Consider the following 5,929-nt stretch of genomic DNA (forward strand, 5'->3'; position numbering starts at 1 on the left):
TTTCCAGGGAGTTATTTCTGAGGACTTGTTTTGTCGGTATGTCGTCGGAATAACGTTATTCTGACGACATACTGACGATTTTTTCCCTCAGTATGTCGCTGTTTTCTTGTAGTGGAATATCGTCTTCAACTTGTTATTTTTGTTTTCTTTCTGGAAAGCTTTCTTTAATCACCATCTACTAAAGTAAAAAACAAATAGATCGTTAATCACGTTGACGTGAACATTAGCGATCGTGATAGACGTAACTTTTGTACTTTATATCTTTACTTTAGATCATAAGAATAAAAGCAGGTTTGATGCAGAAATTCTATTTCTTTTGGGCTAGTGGTGTACTTATGTAAGTAATTAATTTGTTCAATGTTCTTGGTTCTAACGAGGATGATGGGAACACCAGGAGCATATTTGTCAGTTCAGGAACCCACTGAGAAACAAGAAACAAGAAACAAGAAACCAAAACCGAATGATGAAATGAAACCTATCAGAACCACTTGAGAAATGTAGAAAACAGGAGCGAAAATAGAAAGATGAAACCTTTTAATATAATTTCATCACTTCCTTAATGAATGATTGAAATTTTGATCTTGAGCTTGCATAACATTTGCAAGTAGGCCATCCCATTTCTGTTGTTAAATGATATTTGACAAGTTCAGTTTGCGGTGGGTGACAGGATGAAATGATGCATCCTTTAGAGACTATGCTGAATCGCGCAAGAAACACTCCTGAGCTCTGTTTCAACTCCACCTCCTCTGCGGTTAAGACGGTCGCAGACAGTTCTGGCACAGAGCGCGTTTGGGGTTTGCGATTGCTGCTGCCTTTTGGTTACTTTTACGAGATTCGAAGTAAATGTTGGAAGGAAAACACACACGAAAGCAGTAAAGAACCTTACCTATTCTCTTATTTGGCATTAAAGAAGTATTAATAATCATCAATAACATTTCTAGTGCTCATTGCAACGTTTGTGAACTACATTGGCATAGTTGTTCAGAATTCAGATCATCACATCTGCGAAACTATAAATAAAAAGGGAGAGATAGAGAGAGAGAGGATCTCACACAAACAGAGCCAGATGAGCAAGTTTTTGGTTGTGTGTTTTGTCATATCATTCTTCATCCCATTTGTCTTTAGGGATCTCTCCAGAATCAACAATCACAACTTTCTTCCTGGGTTTGCCACTGTAAGTACCAGCCCCACCTTCAATGGCGAACACATTGTCCATCCCTTGTATCACCTTCCCAAACACCACATGTTCCCCTTCCAACCTGTCCACCACACATTTCACATACTGTTAGTTACTCAGTTCTATGTAAGAGCATGAGGGTTTATCAATGAGAGGAGAGAGGGTACCAGGTAGCCTTGATAGTAGTGATAAAGAACTGTGAGCCATTAGAATCAGGTCCTGTATTACCCATCGCTACAACACCTAACATAATACAGATTTGGTTAGCTACAAGAATTACATGAAACTCACTTTCCTAAAGTTGGTACAGAGAGTACAAGTGCGCACCCGCATGTGAATGCTTTGCTTTAAAATTTTCGTCAGGAAAGGTACCACCATAGATTGAATCACTCCCTTTTCCATCACCATGGATGATGTCTCCTCCTTGGACTACGAATCCAGAAACTATACGGTGAAACTGTGTTCCTTTGTAATGTAGAGGCTTTCCGCTTGAAGCTTTTCCCTTCTCTCCTAAGTTAAGTAGTGTTCAGATCCATTTAATCAGAAACTGAGGAGGAGGCCAACGTTTTCAAGATATAACATTAATCAATCATTTAAGTAGCAAACCTGTGCATAAAGCTCTGAAATTTTCTGGATAAAAACAAATAGTATACCATTAGAAAAACAATTTAAACAGTTTAACCGTAACCTGAAGATGATGACAAAGATATACCTACAGTTTTGGGTACAACATTGCCGTATAATCCAATAACGATCCTGCCTGCACGTATTGTAAACACAGAAAACAAAATCAACAAAGCTTGTTGGCAAAGAAGAGATCTCAAAAGACTCATTGTACATGACCGCCAACTAAAGACTGTTTCACTTCAAGAAAGGTTGTAAACTAGAATATATATATATATATATATATATTAGTAACTTTTACCTAAGCGCTGGCCTTCGATATCAATATCGAGAAACACTCTGTGTGTAACTTGGTAATCCTCGGCGACTTGCTTCTCCTCCTCCTCCTCCTAAGCATATCAAAAGAGCACGCAAAAAAAAGGCTTTTATCATATATTCTGCTGGCTCTCTCTATCGTACCTTCTCACAGTAACTAACGGACACCATAAGTTAGTTAAACTGAGCTGGAAAAGTCAGCCATAATCCATGTGAAAAAACAAGCCAGCATACATTTGAACTCATTGTCTAACTTGCTAACGATTTAGACTAGCAGAGAAACTTTTCTATACTCAAAACTACTCTCCCTCTTCTACCAGGCCATGAAAGAACACGCTTCTACGAACTAACAAGTAACAACAAGCTTAAACGGGTTCCACATTGTAATCCTGACACATCATCAGATGAATCCAAAGCATCTACGACACTTACATCATCTGTTTATAATGCTTCCTAGGATAACCAAATGCCTAGACATTATTACTTTTATCAAAGATCAAAGAGCCCTCAAAAGAGATCCACATAAAAAGCGTAATAATAACAAGAAACTGGGTCGGAGGAGGAGGAAAGTGTCCTACTCTTACTTTACGGGTGTGTGAGAGCGCTAAGACGAGGAAGATCGTAAAGGCAGCGAGGAGAAGAAGGCACATATCTTTACTCATCTTTCTTTCTTTCTTTCTTTCTTTCTTTCTTTCTTAAGAATTCATCTCACGCGAACCAACACAGAGCTCGATCTCACCCTCCAAATCACAAAAACGGGACTTCACTCTTCTTAGATCTCTCTCTCTCTCTCGACTCTTCCTGAGTTTTGCAGCAGCAATGTAAATTAGATAATTCGCCGGCAAATTGTTTGTGGCCGGAGTATACTTTCGAAAGTGATGGGGTTTACAGTCCAAAACGATCTGTGTGTCGTTTCGTTTCTTTCTTGTGCGATATGCTATAATGGGCTTATATGACGACTGAAGGCCCATTAGTTTATTTTGTTTGTTTCAACTTCTAAATACTATAAAAACAAATGTGCCATTTTTGGATTTGCATCTAAAGTTGCTTTTTCTGTTCCGTTTATTATGCAGCAATTAGCCGATTGCAAAGTCATGTCCAAAATTTTCATACCAATTTTCCTTTCATTTAGTAATAATACTCAGCTTTTATATTTTATTGACCCCTACTCAGCTTGTTCGATAAAGAGACAAATATCTCTGTTTATTTGTTGTTGTTTTCTTTTTCTTGCACTTCCTTTAGCTAGTAAATTGTGTGATGACTCTCATGGACCATGGTTGTGCTCCAGCATGAAGGTTGTCTTGTCTTTCGGGTTGCTCGCTTTGTCTCCAAAGATTGAATATCCGCGCTTTGTTTTTCATCATTCGTATCCCACCAATGTATTAAAATATTTTGGTAATGTTCACTGTGAAAAAAAAATTGTTCTTGTTTTGTTAGGAGCTTATTAGCAAAATAGCCATTTTTTAGAGATAAATTAGGTAACTAACACTGATTTTGACATAATTCAATGTCTGTCTTTTTACTCAATTTTTAGCCGTTTATGCCCATTTAAGTTATAAGTTGCCAGTTACAATGGTTAAAATAGGCGACGTGGTGTTTTTCTGTCGAATATAAACACACACACATACATATACGAAGGTGAGAGACCAACTATATTTATCACGTATGATAGTTACATCATAAAGAATAATAAGGGGATACTAAGTGTACACGTTTTACAACTTATGGAAACGTAACGGAGAAACCAATTTCTTAACATTGCTACTCTATATGACGAAATAGAATAAGTGACGACGTAAAGGCCACATAGCATAGAAATAAAACATAGAAATGAATATATGTTACAACCTATTAACTAATTACTAAACACTGCAGAGGAATATGACTCCTAATCCAATGTGAACCCATGTCACCTAAAGTGTGAAATTCCAGGCATATGCATTCATAGTTTACCTGAACTGTCGAATATAAACTCAAGCGGAAGTGCAAACTGGCAGGCCGATGAATTTCTATTATGCATGACACAGGTGGAATAAAAAAAATTTAAAATTGTCAAGTACACATGACAAAGCCAATCTTGTAGAAACGCAAACGTATGTTGATATGTATATGTCTTTATGGAAGCTGGTAATTCTGGCTCCAAATGTCAACACAAGTCTATTATAATTCAAACCCTCTCAAGTAATCACTATACCCAAACAGATAATTTAAACCATAAACCCAAATATAAACCATAAATCCAAATAGAACGAAGTAAAATAAATCTATTTATCTATATATATATATAAAGTTGGCTTTTTCCCTTCTTATGACATGTGGAAGGGGGGTTTGTTGACATGTGTCCTCATGTTTGTTTTATAATTTTAAATCCTTCTTCATTTAATTTATTGCAATTTGCTCCATCAATTTCTAATTATGTACTACCTAATCTTTCTCATATTTATTGGTCCCTAAAATTCAAAAAATAAATAAAAGAATATAAATATATTTTAATATTTAATTTATTCACAAATAAAAATAGCATAAACTTTCACCATTTTATTATTTTTACTAATTTTTATTATTTCATTTACAAACTATATATTTATTTCACTATTAATATCATAAGATAATCAAACTAAGAATAAGAAACTAGAGCATCAACGCAAATAACCAAGAAAGCGGGCCAAAGGAAGAATAATAATCGAAAGGCCAAAGCCACCAAGAAGCAGGAAGATATATGCCTAAAGCAGAAAGACAACCACTGAGAAATCAGGGACTAAACTTGAGACCAGAAATAACCTTCCAAGCCCACATAGCATACACGAACGAAAATATTATCCAAACCTGAAGCGGCAAATATGGTGAAAGGGAGAGCCACTAGATATGCGATGAAAGCTGCAAAGAGATGCGAGAATAGAGAGGGAAAGAGGGACGAAACGAAATCAGCAAACTATGGAACCGTCCTCGAGCTATAAAAGAAAGCATATAAATCAGAACACCAAAAATAGATCTTGAAAACCAAGACGAACAGAGACACTATTGACGGTAAGCCAACAACGATGAATACAACATCAAAGACGACTAAACTCTGGCCCAACCAAAGAAACACAGTTCCAAACATCAGCTGAAATCTAAGGAAAAAGAGGACCTGTCAATATTGATTGGAACAGCCTACAATGCCGTGAGAATCAACCGAACAACTGAAAACTCATAAACCTGATCTACAACAAACACCATATAATCTCACAAGTGAAGAAGGCAAGGAAGAACAAGAGAAAGAGGTGAATCTTTTTCCGGTGATGGTGAGAAGTATCGCACACCAGAAAGGTAACGAAATACATAGACGGTGACAGCTCAAGGTCAAAATACCGGGATAGGGCAAAAAACACAGTTATAATTAAAAAAATAAAATAAAATACAATTTTGATGCTGAAACCGTTAATCTTAGAATCAACAAATGCGTATATACAAAGTTATTGAAATTCAATATTCTTTTACGTTAGAGGCTCACTTCACTACTAACAAGTACTATACACACAAAAACAAATTATTCAAAAAAAAAAAACACAAAATATATTAATATATCACCGACTACTATAAAACACACTAAAAATACCAAGTAATGCTCTTAACAAATAAAAACGACAACAAAATTACATTATCCAAAAAATCATACTCTTAACAATAATAAAACAATATTCCGCGCGAAGCGCGGACATCCCCCTAGTAATATAATAATGTTGGTGAAATTGTCTATGATTGCATGGAAGAAGTTAATGTCGACTCAACGATACCCCCCTCACCTTCTAAAAACTAAACCCTAAATTCTAA

General features: G+C 36.0%; 1 protein-coding gene across 2 annotated transcripts; it reads right to left on the minus strand.

Moving 5' to 3' along the window:
- Window positions 1–910: 910 nt before the first annotated feature.
- LOC106335367 (peptidyl-prolyl cis-trans isomerase CYP21-1-like) lies at window positions 911–3,019 on the minus strand. 2 transcript variants are annotated; one of them, XM_013773875.1, is made up of 7 exons: window positions 2,701–3,019; window positions 2,103–2,190; window positions 1,890–1,937; window positions 1,784–1,807; window positions 1,505–1,687; window positions 1,345–1,420; window positions 911–1,259 (listed from the first exon to the last, which is right to left on the minus strand). In XM_013773875.1, the coding sequence occupies exons 1-7, from the start codon at window positions 2,776–2,778 to the stop codon at window positions 1,100–1,102; spliced, it is 657 nt and encodes a 218-aa protein (XP_013629329.1). In that variant the 5' UTR covers window positions 2,779–3,019; the 3' UTR covers window positions 911–1,099. The 2 variants fall into 2 exon arrangements, with proteins under 2 accessions (XP_013629329.1, XP_013629328.1); XM_013773874.1 differs by having other exon boundaries at window positions 2,695–3,019.
- Between the last annotated feature and the right edge of the window lie 2,910 nt (window positions 3,020–5,929).

The sequence above is a fragment of the Brassica oleracea genome, chromosome C3, assembly GCF_000695525.1.
Source record: "Brassica oleracea var. oleracea cultivar TO1000 chromosome C3, BOL, whole genome shotgun sequence".
Taxonomy (NCBI): Eukaryota; Viridiplantae; Streptophyta; class Magnoliopsida; order Brassicales; family Brassicaceae; genus Brassica; species Brassica oleracea.